The sequence below is a fragment of the Melospiza melodia genome, chromosome 3, assembly GCF_035770615.1.
Source record: "Melospiza melodia melodia isolate bMelMel2 chromosome 3, bMelMel2.pri, whole genome shotgun sequence".
In the NCBI taxonomy this organism is placed as follows: Eukaryota; Metazoa; Chordata; class Aves; order Passeriformes; family Passerellidae; genus Melospiza; species Melospiza melodia.
This window is the reverse complement of record NC_086196.1, coordinates 131157024-131182526: the sequence shown is the minus strand read 5'-3', so window position 1 is coordinate 131182526 and position 25503 is coordinate 131157024. Positions and strand designations below refer to the sequence as shown.

Here is a 25503-nt window from a genome sequence, read left to right as displayed (position 1 = left end):
TGCCTTTTCTTTTTTCATTTAAGCAAGATTTTGTAGACTCAAAAAAGGAGAAAAAAGCTGATGATGTAGGTATATTTCTAGGACCTTTAGCATTTTCTATTGTTCCCTTGCAGTGCTACAAAAATGAATATTCATTAATATGCTTTCTGTTCAACAGAAACATATTCTTTAAGCATAAAAAAGATAAAACTAGCAAATGAAGCTAGTACATGTGTTTCTGCATCAAAAATGGCTTGGGTTCTTTTTACTATTCCAAGTACAGCTCTTCCAATTTGTACCACTTCTTCGGAGTATCTTTCTTCATAGCTGAAAAGAGTAACTGCAATTACCAAAACTTTTACTATACAATAACTGAAGTAAAAAAGGCAGCTACAAGTGAGCAAATTGTGACACCAATTTAAAGTCCTTCTTTTTTCATGCATTATTTAGATACTTGCAAAGAAGATGGATACTTTTAAAAGACCACTAACCAAAAGTTAACTCTTAAGAGAAAGGATATCCTTGATTACAGAAAGTCGCTTTTCTCTTGAATCTCAGGAGTCTTCTTTTGTGAGCTTTACCAAATTGAAGTCAGTGCTCACTGGCAGCAGCGCTATTTACATTTCTGCTGTTTACTATTTCTTGAGCCAATTATTTCAACCAAAATCATGCCAGTATCACTATATAACAGCAATATGATACTTGGAGCATATTAACTCAAACCTCATCAACAGGCAGATGTTAAAACACAAACAAACTTGAAACACTCTAAATTATTGAGTGTTTCTTGTGCAATCTTGTGGGGATTGATCCTTGTTGCAGTATTGTTACCACAGTTATCTGTAATATGTTATCTGGAATCAAGCACACAATGGTGGCTACTGAGGAGTGCAGGTACAAAGGCAGGTTCATTACTGAGGAACAAAGGGAGCAGGTCACTGGCAGAGACAGGACTTTATTCTGTAAAGCAGGAATTCTAGCAGCCAGTAGGTTCACATGAATTGAAGTTACAGGTCAGTGAATAGTGCCAAAAAAAATCCTAGGCAGGATATCTGGTACAAAGCAATAGCAGTATAGAGAGCATGGAATTGGAATTACTAATAAAATTTACTTGATAATAGTAAGTTTTTAAATAGTAGCTTTTACATGTAGGAAACATGTGAAAGTCAGCGGGAAGAAAATTGACAGAATAATACTCTAGAGGGCATGCTTTTAATATAAGGGAATATATGACATTAACTTACATTTCATTAAAAAAAAGAAACAAGGAATTATAAATTTATAAACTAAGTTATAACTATAGCAGATCATCACTATAATTAATGGTACTAGAGGAAGTTGTGGTAAATCTGTGCTTGTCTTAGCATAACAAGAAATTACATCTGAAAGTGAGTCAGTCGTGTTCCATTTTCTATATCTGCTGTGTATTTTTCAATTAGTAAAATAAATGAAGTGAAGGATATCAGAAGATTTTCTATCACATGTAAACAGACCTTATAAGCAGTGAAAAAGTTACCCACTGGATGAAGTTATATGACTTACATCACATAAAAAGTTAAAAGCACACTGGCATTTGTGTCTATACATCTGTAAAAATCCATTCCAGTTTGAAATGTCATAATACATGTTGGTAGGTAAAAGCTTCTTAATAAAGAATACAACCACCAGGAAGCAGATTCTTTTTTAATATCTGCAAATTCATGATAATGGTGGCAACAGACAAACACACCATACAAACTTCTGGAAAGTTTTAAATTTGCATTGAAACTAAAATTACTATTTCAAAATTACTGTGAGGAAATAAATGAACACTTATTTTTATATAAATAAATGTATTTATTTATATGTAAAAAATACCTCATTCATAGCTATGAACTTGTCAACAGTGAAAATAATACAGAAGTTACTCAAATTGTTTCTTCTGGTCTAGTTCAAAGGTTCAATTAAATATCTGTATAACTAAAAATTTCATCTCAAAAATTGAGCAATAGCAGTTCTAAATAAATGTTAAATACTTTGTACTTTCCTTTGAGGTGTTAGAATAGCAAACAAAACCAATAAATTTTTGCTAGCTAAAATCATCAGGCTAACAGACACAACACATTCTAAAACCAATTATCTTTTGTGATCTCATGTGGCCCTGAAAAAAGCAGCTTTGCAAAGAACATTTCAGCCAATAATAAGAAAAGTTAAATTACTAATCAATTAACATAACTCTAAAATCAAGATAACCTGCTCACATTGAAGGTAAGAGTAAATATCCATGACTAGTTTATCAACTGGTGATCACTCATGACACCATAAACTCCAAGTAATTCCAAGTAAATTCTAAGTAATGGTAATGCACACTACAGACTGTTCACTACTATTGCAATTAGTGTGTCACATTCTATCAGTTTTTCTGCATAACTGTATTTCAGGGAAGCAAATACAATTGCTTACCAAGATGGTAGTGACAATTAAAGAGCGATTGGACAGGGAGTCTGTGATGTTTGCTGGTTTTCCCTTCTGATTCTCTGTCATGTTAAGGCCGCTCAACGGATCCCAAGTTCCAACCTATAAAACAGTAAATGACTGTGTAAATCACCCATTGTTACAATTCAGCATCTAGAGAAGAACACTTTAAGGAAAACCGGATTGTTACAGGTGAAAAAAATTGATTGATAAGAATTATTATTAAATTTTGTTTCATTTTTCTCTGTCATTACATTTAAAGTCTGCGTATTTAAAATATGTTTAGCAATACCTTAAATTATGTTGTGTGAAGTGTGACATTAGGTGTAAAAATGATATAAAGAATGTCTAAAGCTGCTCTTAATACTTAATTTTCCATTTCTCAAGATAAACCACTGAAGATATCTGAAGATAACAGGGAGGAATTAATTTGCAGAGAAGAGAGCATTGTCTCTTCAAAAGGATTTACCCTTTTCTGTGATCAGAGAGAACAGCAGGACAAAATATGTTTTTGGGAAAAAGTAATGGAGAAGACAGGAATAGGCAATAACCCAATTTATTTACAGATAAATCTTCAACACATAAGTATTTTGACATTTTATACTTCAAAATAAAATCTATAGGACTTTTATCTAAGTAAGAACATACAACGTTGTGCTTGAAGGCTCAGGTCAAGGACAGGTATTCGTACAAAGTAGTAAGTAATGAGGCTTATCTGTAACTTATCTACATTTTCATTCTTATACAATTCTAATGGTAAATATAATTGTAAATATAAATATATTATAAATATATTATAATTATTCTACCCATTTTAGAAATCAGAATGTTTGTATTACTCTATTGTCTAGGGAAGTCCCCACAAATATGTCCTATTTTGGTTTTAGACACAATTTTAAACACAATTTCAAATACTAAGTAATATCTATAACACAAGGTAGATATTTTAAAACTAAACCTAGACAAAAATTAAGAATTTCTATAGGGATTCATTGCAAATATATGTATGTATGCGTAAACACACGCAATTTTTAAAATTATCTTTTCAACTGAGTCCGGAAAGACCGTTTGTATACTTTTAAGTGATTTGCTGCCACAAGGCTGTAAAATAAGTTTAGGATGCAAGGTGGTGTGGATAAAAAGAGTCCCATTTCTAAAACTGAGACTACAGCAGAGCATGAATTAGTGGATGCTGTAATAAAAAAAAGACAAATTTGATCTCTTTTTCTACAATTTTCTGTCCCACAGGAATCAATATTTTCTCTGTCTTCTTTGCTTAACACTCAGTTTCAAGAAGTCATTCTTTTGAACTTGGCCATTCAGTACCTCGTAAGCTGATCAAAGAATCATGGAGGGAAGAAAGAATATGTGTATCTCAGAAATACAATTAGAAAAAACATCTAACACATCATTTCAAAGTATTAAAATCAAGCCTTGCTACCAAAAAATCTCTCCTTCATTTACTGTTTTAATACAATTTCATTTAGTGAATTGAAAGGCTTTCAGAAAACACAAAATGTTCAGCCTTGCAGTTTGGCCACAATCAAGAAATTTTAAAAGGGTTGCTAACATTTAATTGCAGTGTTCTGCTAATTATGACAATCACAGTGTTTGCTTTATTTTGAAGATGAAACTAGCGTAGAATAACAAGGAATGATGAAGATGAGAACTTGAGCCTGATGCTACATAACTGAAGCTGAATTAATCTCCTCTATGAGATATAGTTTCAGGTATACAGGTAGCACAAAAATTTCTGAGGAAACACCAACATTTTATGTGATCAGTTTCAAATCCTAAATTCATTAAATCATTTGCTTTGTTCAAATTCATGTTTATAATTCAAATTTATATTGGCAAAAGGTAACATATTGCTAACTAAAATACATCCTTTCCTACTTTTTGACATAGTCACAAGCACAAGCAAAAGAATGTTAACTGCTAGAATTTGGATTTTATCTAACTACAGACTTAATGTACTGCAGACCTATAAGAATTAATCAACAGTATTACTTTAAAAAGAAACTTTTGTCTTGATAAATGGATGTATTATTTTTCTAAATTAGATTAATTTCAATTTTGCTGCTGCATTTGTTAACCAAAAATCTAAGAAATGGACCAAAAGTCAGAGGTTTAAAATTAGACTTTCTTTGGATTATCTCTGTTGATGAGCTCAAACCCAACAATTTGTAACACAGGTTCTTATATGTTACTGATGTGTTTAGCTCCCAAATCACAGAAATGTATTTTCAAAGCTGCTTCTTACAGAAAAGTTTTGCAAAAACAATGCAGCAAGTTAATAATTTTCTATTTGTTTCAGCACATTGTTTTAATTTTTAACTAGTTTTTTAAACTGAATAGAAATGCCAATGTGTTTTTACTAAAAAAGTTTAAAAGCCAAAAATGAAGAAAATAGTGCATCAAGGTATTTCTATAACTGAAATTCAAAGAAGCTACAATTTAGCTTATTGCATCACTTTTGTTTCAGAAAAACTTACAAATTTTCCTAAAATGTGAAACAGGTATTCATATATACACTTTAGAGAGAACATTCACACAGTAAATATATGGTAAATATTGACTATATTGTTAAGCCTTTAATCTCTTATTATTCTTTCCAATCCCCCTAAATAGCTAAACTATTCTGAAGAGAGCATGCCAATCTGAATATTTTAACACTTATTATCCAAAGTACAGGATCCAAACCAGGTGTACCCATTAACATGTCCTCCACAGTGAGACAAAGAAAAATGATAAAAGGAATTAGCTTAGGCAAGAATAAGCTTAGGCAAGCTTACTTAACTTATTCCAAGAGCTACATTCATCATTGAATATCATAGAGTATTCGGTAACGTGGTAATTGCAGTGGTCCTCAAGAACATGGAATTCAATTTCCCAAATTCATGTCACGTGTTAAAAACTTGTGTCCAAACTTCCACATATTTGACTTCCAGGTAACCATCAGATTACTGCAGAGCCCCAAGAACAGCTATTCCCCCCAGCTGGACATGCCCACCCAGCATCACTGCGCAGCTCTGCAGGCTACAGAGGCCTTGACTCTGTGTAAGAGCTGCTTAGCAATTGCTCAAACATTCCTGTGTTATCGATGCTGTTTTCAGCTCAAATCCAAATCACAGCCCCATACAGCCTTATATGAAAGAAATTAACTCTGTCCTAGCCAAAACCATCAAAATATTTCACCATCCCCCTCAAAAAAGAAGCACTGCACGTTCACGAAACTTAAATTGCGCTGAGTTTACATGTGCTCTGGAGCACTTTACAGAGATTCAGTCTCATGAGATGCTAGTCCCAAAAATTCTGTAGCTTTCTTACTTCAGCATGTTTCAAAAGCGATTTATCTTCATGAATAGATAAGTATACTTTCAAGTATTATTCTTTTTGATTTTTCTTCAAAGTTCTCCTGAGAAAATTAACATTATTTTTGCTCTGAGTCAATCAAAACTGTGAATATGACTCACAGTGAAGTGCCACAAGCATTGTATTAGGAAGGATCATTGCCTTTCTGCAGTGCTACCCACTGACTAAGCAGCCAGAACCATGCTCAACTCTCAAAGATTTTTCAAATTTATCTATACCTTCTTTATTTACTCTTGTGGAGTAATTAGTAGCAGTGGTGATTACATCAAGGAAATAGTTATACTCCATTAAGGAAAATAATGTTTCTTCATATTTCTGTATTTCCCATTTGCAAATTGCTTAATTTATTTTTTTTTAGTAATATTAATATTAATATGCCTTCTTTGTCAAATATAACATAAATAATAATACTTTAATACTTCTGGATCCCACAGATTTACCACGTCTTTGGTTTTTTTCTCCTCTTTTTTCCCCTCCCTTTGCCACCCTGCGAATGTTTCTGAGCAAGTCTTCAAGCCAGTTGTAACAGCTCTTATTCAGGATATGTGATTGTTTTTCAGTGACAAATTTTCATATCAAAAGCAATATTAAATTCAGGTATTTGTTATCTCCTTGAAGTATAAAATAATCATCCTCACAATGCAGCCTCAGTGTAAAGACTGATTGACTGCAATTTAAATTATAATTTATTATGCTGGAGTGTCACAGTTTGGGATTTTCACTGTGCTTAATCATGAATAGTTTCAGTCTGTCCAAAGTGACTGTAATAAAATTTTGTGGTATATTATATTAACAGCACTCCAATCATCGCTTAATTTGGTCATGTTCATCTTACAAGGAGCTATCATTTTTGGCAGACATGAAATTTTATTTGGAAACACATATTTCTTATTGACTGATGCCTGATTATCACCTCTCATTCAAGAGTTTCAGGAACAAGTAATTTATGTAAAAGTTGAGATCACACATAGCATTTTTTTAAATCAGTGAGGAATTGTTCTGTTGTCACTGACTTCAGCAGTCATTGAATTTATAACACATGATTCAGGTAATTTCCCAGTTATACTGGTTATACTAACAGGTAATTTATCTAGGACATTTTTGTGCAAAATCTAAGCTTAAAAAAAAAGTCTTCTAGTAATTTTTCACAATAATTTTTTTTCCCCATCCATCATTATTTTTCTCTTCAGGGATCACAGCTGAAATTGTTGAGCTAAACTATTGTCCTTGACAAGAGAAATATTTGGAAAGAGGTTAGAAGAAATAACAACAGTTTAGCATATGGAAACATGGCATAAGAATTCTGTGCACCATAATATGCATCTCCCAACCGTTTCTCATCCCACAAGTGGGAGGATGTACAGAAGAAAAGGAAAAAAAAAAAAACCTGTTCGGTAACTCTTAGCACATAGACAGAGATGTCTGACAAGATCGTTTGGGAAGAACATTGAAAACATATCAGATAAGGACAGAGATGCAAAAAGGCTCCTGAAGGAAAAAGAGAATAGAAAGGGCATGGAAAGAGATTAATAGGTACAAGGGAGAAGGATTAGATGGAAAGGGAAACAGGCAAGGAGGGTCTGGGAGAGGGGGGAGAGGCAGAGGCAAAGGGAAAAAAGGAGGAGCAGAAAGAAGGAGACAGAAAGATGGAGTGCACATGTGGATGGAGGCAGGGGACTGAGAGAAGGGTGACCCATCACCACTTTAACAGAACTAAGTCTTGGAGGAAAAAATCCTCAAAACTCTGAGACAGCTCTTTTAAATAAAAGAACTGGCTAAAATGTACTCCAACTAGGAAGTGTCCTGCTCCAAAATTTAATCATTCACTCTGGATTCAAGAAGAATAAGGTTTGCATTCTTTCAGAATAATGAAGTTTGGTTGTTCAAAGAGAAACATTTCTCTGTGGGCATTGATTTATCTCTCTCAGTAAAATATACCATATGTTTCATATGTTTAGTAAGCAATTCAATCAAATGTGCATACACTTGAATTTTCCTTTTCCTAATCTCATCTCCTTGCACCCCAGAGAAACTGCTCTGGTTTTGCTCATATACAGTAACTGATTCTTTCTGCTTGTTCCAAAGATTGCCTACAGTTTTTGGTGAAAAAGTGATATTATCACTTCCACTTATCACATGACCAAAATAAGAAATGAAGGCAGTAAAAGTATCTTTTCTATGAAAATATTTCTATACAGCTCAAGTACATACTGGGCTTTTTAAAATATCATTATGTTTCAAAATATTTCTGTTTTTGTCTCTTACTTAACTTTCAGTATAACTCTTTACCAAGTTCCTTTTTTCTATTATGAATTTTAGAGTACTACTATATTTCCTGTTGAATTTTATTGTCTTCCATATTTCTCTGTAGACCTTTTTTGCTTTATCTCTATATTTTCACTGATGTATATATCTTCTAGTGTATTGTCAACTGAGATTTTATTTTCCAGAAATCTCATGTTGCTTTGCGATTCCCAAATGTCACCTAATGTTCTTAAAGCCATCCTAAATTACAAAGACTTCCTTTCCACATTTTCAACACTTGTCACTTACATACAAACTCTTCAGCCACTGCTGACTTATTTAGCTACTACCATGACATTAATTCTTCCATTTCTGTTTCCAGTAAAAAAGACAGGTTGCACTGTACTTATTCTACTCGTACACAACACTGATTTACTTTTCAAGTCTAGCAATTCGTTTCCCTGGCTAAGTTGTCTGAGTTCACTTCATGGGACACTTAATGGCAGAAATCTACTGTCAATGTATAACTGAGCATTTTCAAATATAATTTAGTTCTTGAATCACAGGTTTTCCTCTGGACAACAAGAATGCTATTACCTATGCAAGTGTTTCAAGACAAGCTCATGGTTTCTGAGCTTTTACAATGCTTCCCAGTAAGAGAAAATTAATATTCCAAAGCTAGTCTTGTGAGCTGAAATTTTGGGAAAATATGTTGTTTATGCTAGCATCTCCATTCAGTGATTTACAGAAGAAAATGCAAATCTGCAGTATGGTCCCTTCCCTTAATTTCTGTTTTTATTTGTGCCCACAATTGCCACCTTGGGGCAATAGCTGACAGAACTTGATCTGAAGATGAAGAAAAACATAGTTCTTACAGAAGACTGAACATCAGATCTAAATGCAAACTTCAAGACAGATGCCAGTTGCAAAACCTTTGCCTGCTGGTCACAACCATGTGAGACACTGTAGCTTCCTGCAATTGCCTGTTCATGGTAAGGTGGCTGGAGGAGAGATGATCTGACTTCAGATTATGATGGTGCCATATAGGCAGGCCAAATATCTGTACATGCTTCCTGAGCTCTTAAGTTCAAATATGGACAATACTAAGCTACATGGAAAGAGCATTTCCCAGTTCTTTGGGCTCTCACTCCACCTCTGTACAAGAAACATTAATGTCAGAAGACAGCTAAACCACTGATGATACCAATTCTTAACTTTTTAGTACCACTTATACTGACTTGAGAGCAGGTGCACTCTTTTACATAACACAAGAAATACTGTTGCAAATGTTTATAGGGGTTTAAGTTTTGTTTTATTTCCCACTTCCTTGCAGGCAAATGTCTTACATACCTTTTCAAGACCTTCTTCCTTAAGGCTGATGACATCCAAATCAAAATCTGTCCTTAAGCCATTCGTTTTGTTGAAAGTTATCCTGCCTGTGAGGCCTTCCCAGTGGGCCTGTGAAGAAAGAAAAAAACAATTTCTAGAAATAAATACCTCTTCCTTTATTTTTTTTTCTCAATGAGCAAACTACTCCTGTCAAAATGGGATCATTAATTATTCATTTTATTTAAATAACTTACCTTGTCGCTGATTTTGTGTTTTTAAATATTTTGTATTTATTTTTTGCTAATGAAATCAAACTTTCTTTTAGGCTTCATAGACAATTTTTTAAACTTTCCATATCAGGCAATGGATTCTATTATTCTTTTCAGTTCTTTTATTGAACAAGATATACTGAACAAGATAAAAGGCTGGGTTTTTTTCATTCCTCCATCATCCATGCATGCATTTTGATGGAGGAATGAAAATATGTCTATATGTCTGCTCCCTACATACTTCCCCCTCCCCAGTCCCAAAGTTTCAATCTTTTTCATTAATGCTGGACTTCATATTTTTTCTCAGGAAATTTCATTCAAATAAAAGCTTACTTTTGGAAGATGCTGATTCCCCTTAAACCACACCGAGACAGCAAAAAATGAGGTCAGTGAGCCAGCCTTCCTAAGCTTATTCCTCACTTTTAATAAAAAGCAATAGCCTAACTTTTTTTATAACTTAAAATCTACCCTAGTTCTGAAACTATACAAAGAAGGAGAGAAAATGTGGGAAATAAAATTATTATTGGTTCCTAGAAGGAACCAATATTGGAAAAAAAATTACATTCCACTGCAAATTATTCTCTTCATCAGAATATTTTGTATATCTGGATTGAGAAACACTGTATAAGGAGTTACAGTATGGGAGATTTGAATAGTCTACAGTCTTGAACTGAGTAGTCTTTAGCACCTTAAATCTCATAGCTTTGCTGTCCCTATCTGTCAATATCTAAACAGCATCTTGGGTAATCAAGGAGACATATAGTAATTCACTATAGAAAATTAAGAAAAAAATTACTTTTAACCAGGAAGTAAAATTAATTCCTGGCCCCTTTAAACTTATGCCAGTGTTTAGTTGATGGATTTCTCATAATCAGTCTACAGTTCAGAGTTTCAGGTGTTTGGGGTTTTAATGCCACAAATGCTCCACATAAACCTACTATCTACAAATATAAGTTTTATTTAGAATGCAGTTTACAAATATTTTAGTACTAAGTAGTACTTCAGGAAATTTAGTTCTAAGTAACACTTTCAAGTACTTTAGTTCCAAGTAACACTTTCAAATCAAAACGCTGTCTTGCTTTTCAAACTCCTTATATATAACAAGATGAGAGACGACCAACTAGTGAAAAAAAAACCAAAAAACCCAAACAAATGGAGCGAAAACAAAAGAAAATGGGAAAGAACTGGGAGGAAAAAAAAAAAAGCAGGGGAGCAGGACCCTTTCTGAGTGACTTACCTCCTTGATGAGGCTCATGAAGCGCGTCCCGAAGCGCCAGGGCTTGTGGCGGTTGCACTGCAGCGAGCTGACGGTCATCTGCGGGAACTGCTGGACCGCCACCGACACCACGTGCACGGCGTCGTACATCAGCGCCGCGTCCGTCTGAAACGACAGCACCACCAGCACCGTCAGCACACGCACAGAGAAGGAAACAACAAATTAGCACTGCTAATTTATTTATTTCTGCTGAAGGAAATTAAAGTGGCCCAGTTGCTCGTGCAGCGCTGCAAAATGTAGGCTTGTTGCTGTGTCATACATAAGTTATGTCAGGATCTTCAGCAGTCTTAGCTTTTCTCTTTTTAATGCTGCAAAAAGGGCTCAGATAGTGACTTTTCAGGATCATGGGAGTACACAAGCATCTGATGACTCAAGTTACTTTAAAAAGCAGTACGTTAGGGAGCTATATAAATCACTGTGTGCATGTTTGATTCAAGTTGGTTATTTTCATGAATGATGCAAAAGAAAAAAGGAAACAAGCTGAGAAAACCTTAGCTATAAAGCAAAGTGTACAGGTTCAGGAAGTCATGTTTTTTTTTGTTTTGAAATCACAAAACAAGATTCCATCCCAACAACACTCATATGAATCATTAATAATTTTTAATGTGCATCAGTTCAAATCCCTATAGCAGAACTAATCAGTATCTTCAATAAATCAGAGGTAGATTAGAATTACATCAAAATGCACCTTAATTTTAATAGTTTTCATGTCCCATCCAAAATAAATAGACTTAGACATAGTGTTAGCTAAGAAATGTTGTATTACCAAAGGACAGACAGCCTCTCAGTAATACTGTTGTGCTGTACAAGAAAGTGATCTCTCTCTCCTGTTCTCCTTGATAAACAGAGGCCTGGTAAACCTCAGAACCAAAAGCACGAGAGGACCTTAGATTCAGCTGGTGGAAATGAGTGCTACACCATCTGCTCAGCATACCTTAGAGAAAAAGGACCTATTTCCCCTTCTCATTCACGTAATTAGTGAGCTGTGAAATTAGTTCTTTAATGGATAGGAAACCTGGAGATTATTGCACTTGTCACAATACAATACAATGCAATGCAAAATGAGCTTATATAGTGCCTTTCATGCAAAGGCATCCCGAGGCTCTTTACAATAAAACTAAACATAAAAATGCAAAAATATTCTACCATTATAGCCCATAAGCTACTGTTAAAGAGAAAAATACACACTCACATTTAAATGGCTCTCCCAAGGAGAGATTTCAGAATTCAAACAGAAATAAATCCTAATTTCAAAAAAGCCAGCATAAGAGGTTTCAATGATCTCAGGCTCCAAGCAGTTTATGCAGAGGTTTCAAATCAGTCAGAAAATATTTTTGCTGCCAAATTGTTCATTATCTTCAAGGCATTAAAGTGCTTTTAAGGCAAGCTGATATTTGACAAGGAGGCAGTGAAACACCAAAAAGCTGGAATGACATGCTGAGTAAGCGTCATGAAAAGTTTAATATTCTAGAAGCAAGACTTGGCAGTAGTCAAAGTCTAGACAACAGCTTTTTAAATAAGTACAACACATAAATCTGACTCAGAAATGCAAACTGGTTTTTAAATCAGTTTAATTTCTAAAACTGTAGTCCTTGTTTCAATGAAGGAAAGCAGAAATTGCTATGAGGCTTTAACAAAAATATCCCACCAAGAAGCAATCAGAAATTCAACACCAGCACCAACTGATTAATTAGATGCAAATTTGGAAGCAGAACTGTTAAGACCCGTCAGAAGGAATCAAATGGACATTATGCCAGATACGGAACAACATGGCTGTCAAATTCTATAAGCCACTGAAGTGGAAATCTGTAGGATGACAAAAACCACCCAAAGATGTCAAAGGCACATGATAAGCTCCAGCAGATATATGTTGTGAGGGACTGGAACAGGTTGCTCAGAGAAGTTGTGGATGTTCCCAAAGCTGCGAGTGTTCAAAGCTAGCTTGAATGGAGCTCTGAGCAACCTGGTCCATGGCAGGCAGGGTTGGGGTTAGATGACCTTTAAGGTTCATTCCAAATCCATAACATTCTATGATTCTGAAAATATGTTGTCAAAATCTGTTCATCAAAGACAAAGCAAATGAGGAAGAAAATGCAATAGTGTAATGTCCATAACTCAGTTGACAAGCCCTGTCCTATCAGATGGATAAATCTGGACACATATCTATCAGTTACTACTATCATAAATATAAAGTTACAAACACATCACAAATTAAGTATATCTAGATTTTCTTGCAAAGACAAATATGTTGCTAAAATTCTTTTAAAAACTGTGAACAGTTCTTAAAATATTTTGAAGAAAATGCCCTATTCAAACTAAAGCAGAAGTAAAAAATTAACTTTGATACATAGTATTCTTATTCTCTAATCAGTTTTGTACCAAACTGAATTGACTCATTAAAAATTTTAATGGAAGATATTGTACAGTTCACTTAATGCACAGCATGAGTCAAGCTTTTGTTGATTAGTAAAGTATGCATAAAGTTCATTACATTTTAGTTCTTATGCTATCTTTACCTGCATATTTTCTGAATAATACTTCAAAAGTAGAATAGCTTATAATTTTCATATGCAGCTCATTATTCTCTTCAAGATCATCTTTGTCTTCCTATCTTTAATCAGTAAACTTTTATCCTTGTGAGATAAATCCAACTATATTTCAAAGGTCAAACTGTTCATAGCATTCTGCTTATTGTCTGATGGTCATTAATGTATTCTGAAAAATTTTGTGCATTAATTAAAATGATTCTTATGTGTGACTTCCTCAGCTGCATCAAGAATGAAAAGAAATTGCAAATGCTCACAAATGTATACCTGCATTTGTTTCCTAGGTGACCATGACAATAGTATTCAATAAATGCATAGAAGTGACAGAACACTTTCACATTTTATTGACATAGTCCTTGAAAAGGTGTGAACACATTAAAGCAATGTATATAAAGTCTCTAGTCCATTGTGAAGCTTATTTCATCATATACAAAAAATAGTTTGTTATTGACTGGATTTCAGATCATAGTATCATCAGAAACAAAATCAATTCAGACTGACTGTGGTCACTGGTTTAAGTGTTAACATGCCCATTTCACACTGCAACAAGCTTTTCTTGCTAAACTTGTGTTTATGGCACTTGGCCTTCCAAGGCTTTAGAACTGAATGACAATGTTGCAATCCCATTTTGCAAAGTAGTATAAGTACACAAGGTGGGGCATGTTACATACAGAATGAGTTTTCCATTAGCCCTTAAAAACTGTATTTTATTTCTTACACAAGATTAATGCCCGGGATAGAACACTGGATGCAAAGTCAGGTTGTTGGATTTGGGGTTTTTTTACTCCCAGCATATCCAGTCTATTCATAGTCAGGTTTATGAAGGACAGAAATGACGTGGTACAATTTGGAGAGTAAGAACAGCAGCTGTTCTTTAATCTGAGAGCCTGAGCAAGTAGTAGATGCTGCAAGTACCATGAGCAGGACAGCTTAATCAAATCTTCTGCCTCCCCAGCATAAATGTTTTAGGGAAAAGGAACATTACTTAGTCATCACTGCAGAGTAAGGATTTGCAGTGAAATACTTGCTCATTTCAAAACCATCAAAAATGTCTATAATCACCTTAACCTATGAGCAATACTTGTCCTTTGATAATTACTTACTCTTCTCTTTTATATTTAGTGACAATTTAACAAACAATACATAATTATTAGCTAGAAAACCTTGAATAAGTGGCATATTTCATAAACAAACAAAACACTTCTAATTTTTTTGTTCTACCACCTGCCTTTCATTTTTCTTCATATTACTTTTGTATTTTAGGTAATTTCCATTGTGAGCACAGTGTACAGAAGTAGCCCTCTGTCCAAGGGTTTTTTATAATCATTATTTTCCTTTGAAGACTGATTTTCCTATAGAAGCTTCCTCTGCTTTCTTTCTTTTGAACAACTTAAAAAACGTTATGCGCAAAAAGTCTGACGACACTTAGAAGTCAAGAAGCAAAGACTGCCTACAGTGCAGGAGAGCTCCTCATTACTGGCACTATTACCTTCCTTAAAGTTTGTCCTGTTCGACAAAAAATTGAAAAGTTGAATTTAAAAATTACTGGGTATAAACTACAGAAACAATGATTGGTTACATATAAAAATATGTAGTTCCTTTATTATAGAGTCTACTAATGCTTGACCAGAAAATTTTAAGGGCTAGATCTCGAATTTTGTTAGGACAACAAGATTTTAACCCACAAAACAGAGTAACTAGTAACATAGGAACTTTTTTCCCCTAAATTCTTGTATAATGTGGTGTCAATGGTGCTAACATCACTCTACTTAATTCACTACATATTCTTGATCAGATGCCTCCAAACTCTACTTTCAAATCTACCCTACAAAGAGATTTTTCAAGAAGGTCCAGAACAAGAGATAAATATTGAAGAACGAAATTTTACTTTGTCTTTCCCAGGTGTGTTAAAGAGTACAGAAATGAAGCATGAATGAAAAATATTACCAAAAAAAATTAAAAAAGCTATTATAAACCAAATAGGAGTCATTCTAGCTTTCTGATGAATGTGTGAATTGTATTAGATTTAAATATCTTTCACAACCATGAGAAGAACTTCTGCACAAGCCCATCAGCAAAAGACATTTCAGTTAGATGATGCCTGACAAATGCAGCACTATGCACACAAATTCCAGAGACCAAACATGCTACTACTACTCACAGAAAGCTCTCCCACACTCAAGGCAATTAGAACAAGTGAATGAAATTAAGAAGAAATGGCTTGCAAAACTAGTTCCTCCCCAACTCAGCTAATAAAATCTATTGCCCCTGAAATCATTTCACTTAATTCTCACTTGCTCACATCCCACAAAACCATTTTGCTAAGTGAGATTTAATAAATCTTTCAGCCTGGGATTAAATTTTACTGTTTTATGAACTGTTAAATTGCATTGTATGCTTATTAATGCTCATGTTTTCTTACTTCTTGACACATTCCTAATTCCACTCTAGGGTACAATTATGAAAAGAGCACAGATATGTTTTTTCACCCCCAAAACTGCATTCCAATAGGGAACAAGATATGAGCACCAGTAAGCTATAAACAACGTTCATCTAACTTTTAAAAAAATCTGTTAGCTTTTTTTTCAAAATCCTCTAGTGCTTTAAACAATGCATTGCTGATTAAATTATTTTTTTAACTTTTAATGGTCTAGAGAATTTTAACAGGGGGTTGGTTTGCAGTGATTTTAAGTAGAGACAAAATAGATGCAAATTATTTTCCCCATCACCAAAATACTTAACATCCAAACAAAGCAAATTACTTATTTCATACAATATAAAAAAGACTTTACACTAATTAAAATTCTTGAAGTTTTTTAATCTAGAAAAGTGAACTAGTCAGGTAATTTTATGTTTCAAAGTGTAATTTTTTCTTACACAAAAAGGCAAAAGAAAAGAAAGGATTTCCTCTTTTGCCTCAATGCCTTCTAGTTTGATGTACAATTTGAATTGAAATAGTAAAGTGGAACAGTGACAAAGTTTTAGAAAATACCAAGAGAAGAAAGGAATAGGAAAAGCATTCCAAATGATAGTGATTGGTTTCCACATTTCTTGTCATTGCATTGTAAATATAGGAAAGAATATACATTCTTTTAGTGACAGAATAAGCATGTATTACCTGATATAAGAGTTTGAAGTGGTAGAACATCTCTCAGAACATTCTTGGATAGTAATGTCATTTAATAAAATATTTAGGTGTTAAGAAACTGGACATATATGAAAATTAGTTAGGTGGGTAGCCACTTACTGCAGCTTGATTTTAACTCATTGCAGGTGAAGCTTTCAGAGAACTTAAAATTTTGTCAGAAATAGACTCAGAAAATCTGCTTAGGAAGTAGCTTAAACACATTTCCCTGAAATAACAACAGCAGAAGTATTTCTCCCATCTGCCTGATCTTAGATTAAGACCAGAATTTAATTTTAGCAAATAAAACGTTAAAGATTAACAATATAACCTGAAGTGAATAGGAAAATTTTGACTTATTTTTTCTGACAAGGACACCTTGTCATTCTTGTGAAGTAAGAGCTTAAATCTTAATTATGAAAGGAAATTTCATTTAAAGGAATAAGAAATGTTAAGGAAACTTCTCTGTCTGACCAGTTACTCACACCACCTGAGCTGGGACAGAAGCCCCTCTGCAGCCACACCATAAATCATTCAACTTATATGGTGATCTACATTTATCTGGAATAATGGAATAAACACTAATAGAATTGCGATTTGGGGCAGGGGGGAAGAGACAGAAGTAAAAAAAAATATATTTCTAATTATATTTTTTTGAAATGTATTTCTTAGCTATTCTATAGTCTGTGATTTGGTCCTGTAGATGTCTCCTCATGTCATAAACTCTACTAATTCAAGAATAAAATTACCTTCAGTGTGTTGCTTGCAATAGCAAAGGTCAACTTGATTGCATAAACCTTTGCAGAATGTGCCTATAATATACAATTAGGAACAAGATGTTATGATGTTTTTATTTAAGTTCTAGAATTTTATATATATATAAGTTTCTACATATACTTAAAAATGAATGGAACATTTCCAGATTAAAGATATTCTGAAGCACTTTCTCAACCTTCCTTTTGAACTTCAGAAATTATGGTATCAGCTATAATTTTTTTTTCCTCAAAAAATACCCCATTACACTCTTATATACCTTAGGGACAGATAGCAAAAACCTAATTACAAGGAACAATGGGTCATTATTTAGTCTTTGGTAGTCTATTTCCTTTCATCTGTTCTCAAATTCAAAAAATCAATATGATTGTGATCACTGCAACTCCATCAACCACAGCCACAATAAAGACCTGTCTGCTACTATTACATTAGCTCAGCGTTCAAGACTTATCACACCCCATGAAAAGTCCTTCTGCACGAGCAATTCATAACTAATTACAGAAAGGTCTTGCTCAGCATGCACAGTGAATACCTTTGTACTCACATGCAACAAGAAAGTACACCTGGCAACGGAAATGAGAGGCATAAAGCTAGTATAACACAGAGATTAAATGTAAATCTGATCAAAAATAGAAAGAAAACCCCACACATTCCAAAGAATGAATCTCTAAATATTCTATTTTTGTATCCTGTAAAAATAGTACACTGTTTGAGGATTTTAGACCTTTCACATCTTCAAACTTGGTAGGTAAAATGACAAAAACCATAAATGTATATTGGTGATTTTGAATGCAGATAAAAGACTTATGAGGATTCATAATAAATGTCCTTCTCCTGCCTTAAATTTCTCTTCTTTTACAAAGGGCTGATGATACTGACTTTATTATCTTCAGCAAAAAAAGATGATTATATGTACAGTATTGCAAAGTTCAGGTTTGCAGGAGAAAACAAATTGTTAAGCAGTATAAAACATAAGTAAACCATGAAAGAATATACATTTATTTCAAAATATAATTCTGCTTTATGCCAGTCTTTTATAATTCTTTTATTAATTTATGTCCTATGGCTCTGTCCTAAATAAGTAATGTTCTTTCTCTTTTGAACTAACATCCCCTTAAACTCAGTAATACCTAAAGAAAAAGGTATTAAAAGACACACTACTGGCCTGTGTCAATCTTAGTTTTCGATTTTATAAGTAGATATTTTATGTGGGATTTTTTATCTTTGAGATTGTTTAGAGGTTTGGAGTTTCTCGGTTCTGTTCTGTTTCATTTGACAAGCATTTCTATTTTTAGATTCTTCATTGTCTTTTTCATAAATCTTTGATCAACTTGTCTGTTATATGCAGATGATAGTCTAGACAGATTACAGAAAATCAAATTGATCTTGCAATATTACTCTTTATTTCTTTGCCAGTGTGCCTCCACCAACTGCCTTTCACTGTATAATTACTTTTCCATTTCAATGAAGTTCTCCGTTAATTAATATTTATTTTAGAAAAAAACATTTTTTTCACGTTATGATGCTAGTTGCAATAATCAGATTCTCATAAATTGCTGATTCCAGCTTCACAGAGTAGACACAATTAAATACATTGACTTATTTGCATTAGACACATTTAATTTCTATTAGAATCTGCTTACAGTAAGGCAGTTTATTCAGTGATTGAAAAGCTTCATTCTGATTTGTGACACTACTTTTCTAGGCTATCTTCTAAAATTGCCATCACAAAAGCAGCTGTCATTGACTGTTATTCTAATATATTAACTCACAAAAATTTACCTAATTTAAGAACAGCTTCAAATTGTGGTGGTTCAAGCAAAGCTGAGTAAGTTTTAATGGGATTCTCCATGGCTAATGAAGAGAGGTGCCTTGACAATAAAATCTTATTTGAAATTTTAGGTACTTAGTTATGCTTGAATAGCAAAGCACACAGACATTAAAAGTATATTAAAAATAAGGGTATACAAATAAAGTAAGAAAAAACGAAAGAAAGAAGAAAAATGGTTAAGAAAAGAAAGAAAAGAAAAAAGAAAAATTGTTGTGTGGAATTTATGTATATGAACTTCTCAAAACTTACAATTCACTTGTAGTAACTCACTGCTAGAAGGAATACAAGCTTATTCATCAGAACTCGAACTGATATTGCTATCATGTTAGACATAGATGCTCTTTTGATGGACATAAGGACCAACTACAGTCTTCATTGTGATCAGGTTTTTTTTTCATATATATTTGAAACTTGGTACACTCAATAAAATTTGTAGCAATATACAGAATTCAAATTCACGGTGATCCATCCTGAAAATTTTGGAACTCTCTAAGCACAGTTCACTTTCAAAGGGATATTTATATCATAAAGCCAATTGATAGTATATAATTTTCATAATTACTAAACCAAAAATAGAAATTGAAAAAACTGAATATTCTTCCAGCTTTTTTCAATACGCCATCGGGATTTCATCCATCAGGGTAACAGTCAAATTACTTCACTGCATCTAAATCTACATTTAAAAATAAAAATGTGCCCAAGCTTATGCAGAAGTTTTAAGAACTTCTTTGTATGCCTCTGACTAATCTGGTGAGAACTTATTTTTCCTGAAATGTCCATGTACCTCTTAACTATGCTTGAGCAAGATTTAAAAACATATTTTTCATACCATTTATCTTATTTTTCAGAATATTTTCCATGTCTGAAATTCCAGAAGAAACAACAAAAGAAGAGAGAAGAGAAAGAAAATCAAGGAAATCTAGAAGCATTTAACCTCAGTACCATAAGGAATCCTAGTTCTCTCATTCATACTCACAAACAACTCTCCTAACTAAATGGCCTTTGACAGATAAAGCAATACATTAGTCTTGTCTCTAAAACTAAATGGAAGAGATTATTGATCAGGTGTGGAAAATTTGCAGGAAATAATATAATATTTTTATCCTCCCTGGAGAGAAAGCAAACTCAAAATATTGTGTCACAAAATTAAAATCACAAAGGATCATGTTTCACCTAGATGCCTAATGTTGTGGTCTTATCCAAACAGGCTGCTGTGCAAAGACTCCTATACAGAAATAAACTCAATCAAGTTAAAAATTTTATCATCTTATTTTATTCATCTTGTAGTTCCTATCAAAATTTTCATGGACAGTGGAATGATGCATATTCATAGAAAGAAAATTGTTTTTTCTGATGCTCTTAATTTAAAATGTTAACTTTGGCCCTTGATAAAAAACATCCAGATATCATGGGGTGCAGTAAATGTCATGGCTGTTTAGAAAAACCTTTCTTGACTGGTCATGAATAGGTCAAGGCAGCAGGCAGCACACAAATGAGATCTACAAGAAAGTAGTTTCTTCCTTTTAACATGATTATCTATTTCATCTCCTACTCTAATGAAATTGGGAAGGCCTGAGTAATATAAAGCTCAAAAGGCAGCTCTTTTAAAGTCTCAAAGTTATTAGCAGTTGATTTCTTTACAATTTTTAATCTAATATTTAATTAAAAGTGCAACAAAAAATTATCCAGTTATAAAAATCACAAAAAGCCTTTGAGTTTCAAGGAGGTACAACTATTTCCAATTTGTCAGAAAGAAAGCAATGTCAGAGAATTATTTCTGCAGAGAATTAGCTCTGCATGAGTTCTTTATATTGAAATATTTGAGAAGAACCAGTCCATCCATACAGTGTAGTAACTTAAAACCTCAATCTCACAGAGCTCTAGTTCACTAAAAACTGACACAGGAACAGTGAAATTTGGCACCAGAGCATCAGTAGGACAAGACTGTCAAAGCATAGGTAGGAAGCACCTTTTAATCACTTCTCAATTCTCATGACTTCTTAGTATGTTTTCCATAGAACTGTTAACTTTCTAAATTATGTAGAAGAGCTTTCCTCTTGCAAGTGTGTTTTCACAAAGAAGTTGATGTATAAGAGTCTACTTACATAAGCATTTATCTAAATTAATTAGATTGAAACAAAATGTTTTCAACAGGCTTGTTTTGATATTTTAAACAAGTATTAAATCTATATTATTTACTTTCCTTTCTCTATGCGGCTTTTTCTATGTCTATTTTTGCTTTAGTCTGTCACCAAAACAAAAACAACACTTGCTCACTCCTTTCCCTCATTGAGATTTGTTCTCACAATAATTTTTGAGGGCTCCCTTACTGCGAAATACTTGCCACAGATTTTACTTTTGAACAGCAGTGAGCTTTTGAAGTGAGTCTCCTGATGTGCCACACCACAGAGCAGTGCTCTGGCACACATCATGAAGAGGTCTCATAATGCATAGGCTCTCTTAAAACAAAATTCACTGCAAGGTGGGACTGAGGGCTGTACTTTATGTGCTCCATCTGCTAATTGGCTTTGTCCAAAGGAATGGACTGGCAAGAGTCTGGAAGCAAAGTAGCTGGAAATAGAAGAGTATGAAATAAGAAGTGTCAGGTTCTTGGCACCAACAGCTTTGCTTTATGAGGCTGCCTCCAATGGGCCTTTTCACTTGTTATTGTAGCCATGTCATAACTTAATTCCAGTGACCACTTGAGAAAACCTGGTGCCATCTCCAGTTACAATCTCTTTTGTTACTATTCTGAAAATATTAGTCTTATCTTTATGCCATCTCTAATTCAAGTTTGCAAATCCTGACGCTGTTTATTAAAAAAAAAAAAAAAAAAAAAAACCAGAAAAAAACCTTTGATTTAAAACAAGCAAATAAAAACTTTCTGCCCTGAAAGGATGGTGGCTACTCGTGTAAAGTATGAAGAAAGGAAAAATAATAAAGCATTTCCAACTCTACAAATATGAAGAATGGAGAAGCAATGTGTGTATGCAATTTATTTATAGAAGATAATAGCTTTTTATAGTGGTCAATAGAGGGTTGGTTTGGGAGTCATTTGTCAGACTGCACAAATGCATGAGAATTGAAGATGGGAATGGTTGCCTTTGGCTCTAACTGTTAAAAACCAGTTATCAATCTTCATCTAAGTCTTCAAGGAGCTTCTCTTGGTGAGGAATCGATACTGCATTTGCCACAATAGCTTATTTAATTATTTTCATCCTAAATATCCTGTCAGCAGGGGGAAGTCTTCCTGATTTTAATTAATTTTGAGATCATTGATTTTTTTGCCTTTTCCTTTCCTGTGGTTACACATGCAGACACAAAGGCACAGACACACATTTTTAGCCTGCAGGCTATGTAAGATGTATGACAAGTCCTTAGTGAAAACCCTGCCTATAACTGTAGTATACCTAGGTGACATGCAGCTTTACTTTTAAATCTTTAACCTTCAACTGCTGCAAATGAGCCTCTGGCATCTAAACCTAGTTGGGCAAAACAGTAAATTGAAAGCGTGTTTGCTGAATATTTTTCAATTAAAGAATCTTTAAATCAATAGGCAGTAAGGATATCACAGCCACAAGCCTGCTATAACTTACAGAGCAACACAAAGACAGCAAATGGAAGTCAGAGAACTGAAAATAGTAGTGGAAAACATGAACTTACATTATATTTGCAAATAAATAAAGATGTTGTACTGAGGGATATCACTAACACCCAAAATAAAAGTGCTTTAGGCTCTAGAGTGCTATACCACATTTCCCCTGTGATAAATAGTAAAAACAAACAAGACAGAATGCAAGTCATTCAGAACAGAGTCTAAAAATTTGTAAAACACAAGTTCATAACAGAAGTTAAAGAAAAAAGGTTTAGTCTGTACACCTACAGAGAGAGAATAATGCATCTTCTACATGAGAATCCTCACTTCCCATTCTCAGAGAAAACTGTTAACCCTGTTAATCTCTACATTGTAAATAGGTGACGTGATTGCTCTTGGGATGCCCAGGAAAAAGTTGGATTCAGGAAATGGAACACAGACAGAATTCCACTTTTTCTCTTAGAGTAACATTTATATTTCTGTATAAAAAGTGTTCCCAATCAGGTAACAAAATATTATCTGAGCCCCCCAAAAAGTTTAATTGCTTCTTGGTCTGTATATAGATCTACTTGTATCAGGGATACTCCAGCATAAGTAACAGGCTCATTAAGAAAAAGGAAGTTTCCATTTAAAAAAAAACCACTCAAAAATATGAATAGCTGAAAAATTGTTTATCTGGTGTTTAAAAATCATATGGATTCATTTCAGTCATATGTATAGCCTGCAATCCCATCTGTGTCACTTCCACATTTTTAGGAAAAGGAGAGCGGACAAATCCTACCAATCTGTAGTAAATAAATTGGCAATTACACCAATGAAGAACAATTAAAATCTACATACATTCTAGAGTAGTTAAAAACCTCTTCATTCATAGCTCAGCTGCTAGAGCTCGACTTTATTATTGTAGCTAATAATAAAGCAGTTAGATATGATGATTCTTATTTAACATGGCATGGAATAATAGTGGAGTTACTTACTTTAATAAAAAGAATATCATTTCACAAGATGCCAATACGCCAGAAACAAGACAAAGAGACACATTCCATTTCAATGCCACTGTACAAGGGACAGAATTTTCTGGATCAACAAATGTCAGAAAAGATACAGTATTGTAGAAGAGAAATTAGACCAACATTAAAGGAATATATAATATCATTAATTACCCTGATTCTAGCTGCAGTCTTGAAAAGAGAAGCTGCTCACAAGCAGTGCAGTAAGTTAAAAATGTTTTCCATCAATATTCTGAGCTTAGACCTTGGACTGTGTTTCTATGTACAGCTCTTCATCACAAAATGGTTTTCTCCACTATCTTTCCCTGGAAATGATAAAAATTGCCTCTAGAGTGAATCTAGTAATTTCTTTCTCTAAATCTATGAAGCTTAAACACATTATGTTTAAATCTGAGAAGCAAGTGGCAATATTTTTTCATTACAAATTTTAAAAAAAGGGGGGCATTTAACATTATTTCAGTTTGTTTTAAAATCTGAACAAAATTATCAAAATAAAGTACTAGTAAAACCCCATCATTGTATTGCCCTTGGATGAGCTACTGTTGTATAAATAGCTATGTATTAAAATTCTGAGAAAGTCACTCTCTCTGCCACAATCCATTAAGCACTGTATAGTATTAACACAACTGAAAGAATTTGGAAAGTAGATGTTTGTTTGAAAAATGAAAGGTGGGAAAAACAAGACCAGGAAGCAGCTCTGTACTTCAGAGGCAAATGCAGTTCCTCTCACAGATGTTCCTGAGGGAAATAAACAGCAGCAGCAAGGCCAAGTCAAGAAAGCTCTCTGAGAAGAAAAGCAAGATTGCAAAGCACTCCACCACATGCTCACATTCCTCTGGGAACTGTTATCTTGCTCAAACAAATCCAACTCACTAAAACTGACAGTTGTGCACTGCTCTTTATTCTTAAAGGATTAGCATTAGGGAAAAAATATGAAATGGAAGTATCTTTCAAGATGCAAACTACATGAGAGACTATCTAATCACTGCTGCTAAAGAAGGGAGTGTGTGCTGAGACTCCAGTCTCTTTTCCTTATGCATGACTGGCACAAGAGATCTGCTGAGACATTGCTTTTCAAGATAGTTTACATTCTTAAGATGAAAAAAATCGGAAACTGAGCCATCAAATTATCCTTAGAGAGCAGTAATATATGAAAAAATCTCTTAGAGACTGAACATCTGTTTACATACACATTTATGAACATTTCAGAGCTATTATTTGAATGTACATAACACACATGGCTTTGTGCATGAATTTTTCCAAGCATACTGCCTTTTAAAAATTTCATCCCAGTGAACTGTAGCTTTACAGAACAAATTGTTATAGAATTCATTTCTATAACTTCAACCATCTAAAAACTACTAAGAGAGCCATAAATTAAAATTTGTGATTCATCTGGATATCCTGATATTAGAGGAAGCCTAGACTTATAGTTTATGCTGTATACCCTATTTTGAGTAAAACCCTCTTGGCAGATTTCAAGCATCTCATCTTATAAAAATCCAAGATCTGAATGGAAACTGTACTGTGCAATTTCTATGAAACAAATCAAATTATCATTATATAAGTATAACAAACTCTAATCCACCCAAGTTAGGTCCAAGGGAGTAAACTGCTCCATTAGATATTACTGTGCTCCTTATAGAAGTTAGACAGGATGCCTCACAGCGGCGGTGATCCACAAACATAAATTCCCT

At 33.8% G+C, this 25503-nt stretch overlaps 1 protein-coding gene across 3 annotated transcripts in view; it reads right to left on the bottom strand.

The window, feature by feature from the left end:
• Positions 1-25503, bottom strand: part of GRIK2 (glutamate ionotropic receptor kainate type subunit 2) — a 359554-nt gene that overhangs the window by 156756 nt on the left and 177295 nt on the right. For all 3 annotated transcript variants that reach the window (XM_063153074.1, XM_063153075.1, XM_063153076.1), the window contains 3 exons: positions 10888-11031; positions 9403-9510; positions 2422-2535 (listed from right to left, as the gene is read on the bottom strand). In XM_063153074.1, the coding sequence (XP_063009144.1) occupies positions 2422-2535; positions 9403-9510; positions 10888-11031 (366 nt within the window). The remainder of the gene's footprint in view (positions 1-2421; positions 2536-9402; positions 9511-10887; positions 11032-25503) is intronic.